Below are 1,617 nucleotides of genomic sequence, written 5' to 3'. Positions count from 1 at the left end.
AAAAAAAAAAAAAAAAAAAGGAAATGAGGTCTTGCCAAGTTGCACCAGCTGGTCTCGAACCTGTGGGCTCAGGCAGTCCTCTCACCTCGGCCTCTCAAAGTGCTGGAATTATAGGCATGAGCCACCATGCCCGGCCATACCCTCATTTCTAAGGGATAGTTTTGGGGAGAAAGATCACCTTAGAATTGAGAATATAGCGTATACTGGAAATAATAAAGTAGAAAGGTGGATAGGGAAAAATTGATAGGGATATTAAAGAAAAAGCAACTTGAGGCTGGGTGTAGTGACATGCCTGTAATCCTAGCACTTTGGGAAGTCAAGGCGAGAGGATTGACCGAACCCGGGAGTTTGAGACCAGTCTAGGCAACATGACAAGACCTCGTCTTTACAATAAATAAAAAAATTTACCAGATGTGGTGGCATGTACCTGTAGTTCCAGGTACTTGGAAGACTGAGGCAGAAGGATCACCTGAGCCCAGCAGGTTGAGGCTGCGGTGGTCAATAGCATGCCATTGCACTCCAGCCTGGACAACAGAATGAGACTCCTACTAAAAAAAAAAAAAAAAAAAAAAATGGGGAGGCCAGGGTGAGAGGATTGTCTGAGCTCATGAGTTAGAGACCAGCCTGAGCAATTTGGCAAGATCTCATCTCTACAATAAATCATGAAAAATTAGCCAGGTGTGATGGCGCATGCCTGTAGTTCCAGCTACTTGGAAGGCTGAGGTGGAAGGATCTCCTGGGCCCAGCAGGTTGAGGCTTTGGGGGCCCAGCAGGTTGAGGCTTTGGTGAACCTGCCACTGCACTCCAGCCTGAGTGAGAGTGAGACTCTGACTCAAAAAAAAAAAAAAAAGCAACTTGAATGTGTTCTAGCTATGCTGTATTTAACTTTTGGAAACTACTTTTTCTTTTCTTCTTTTCACTGCAGGTTTATGTTTGCGCTGTGTGCCAAAATGTTTTCTGTGTGGACTGTGATGTTTTTGTTCACGACTCTCTACACTGTTGCCCTGGCTGTATTCATAAGATTCCAGGCCCTTCAGGTATTTGATTACAGCACGCACTACACATTGTATGTGTTAAAAAGAAATTTGTAACTGTAAATATTTAAAGTGATTCTTTAGAAGAAGCCCCATTTAAAACTTGAAGAACAATTGAAAGGAAAATTTGCTTTAAGAAACTTTTTGCTAAGAAAATATTTATTAGATTTTTAATTTGTGTCCCATCACACAATTGCCTGAACTTTAGTAGTACTTCATTCAATTAATTTTGTTTTGTATTATTTTGAGTTATAAGATGCTCAGTCATTATGCAATACTGTATGTAAAGTACTTATGATTAAATGGATGTGTAATTTTGTTTTATAATTAAAGTAAATACAGAATCTTTATGATTTAGTTTAATTCATTTAGTGAAAGAAGATCAAGTTAATTATAAATGTTTATTCAGTGTAAGATGAAAATCAATCAGCAGTTATGAAATTAATACGTATGAAATGGCATACCAAAGGGTCTTTTTAGGTTTAGCCAAGCATTTGGAATATCATTATAAAGTTAATACATCTGAAGCTATTTTATGGCTGTGACCAATTAGGGATCTTTTTAAGTTAAACATTGAAACTCA

General features: G+C 38.3%; 1 protein-coding gene across 1 annotated transcript in view; it reads left to right on the top strand.

Moving 5' to 3' along the window:
- The window catches only part of LOC103270356 (general transcription factor IIH subunit 2), a 33,353-nt gene extending 31,969 nt beyond the window's left edge, over window positions 1-1,384 (top strand). Inside the window, exon 15 of the mRNA XM_021717499.1 lies at window positions 926-1,384. Within this exon, the coding sequence (XP_021573174.1) occupies window positions 926-1,091 (166 nt within the window). The 3' untranslated portion in view covers window positions 1,092-1,384. The remainder of the gene's footprint in view (window positions 1-925) is intronic.
- Window positions 1,385-1,617: the final 233 nt, after the last annotated feature.

Source organism: Carlito syrichta, unplaced genomic scaffold (assembly GCF_000164805.1).
Source record: "Carlito syrichta isolate Samal-C Ts95f unplaced genomic scaffold, Tarsius_syrichta-2.0.1 Scaffold309812, whole genome shotgun sequence".
NCBI lineage: Eukaryota > Metazoa > Chordata > Mammalia > Primates > Tarsiidae > Carlito > Carlito syrichta.
This window is presented reverse-complemented; position numbering and strand designations above follow the sequence as displayed.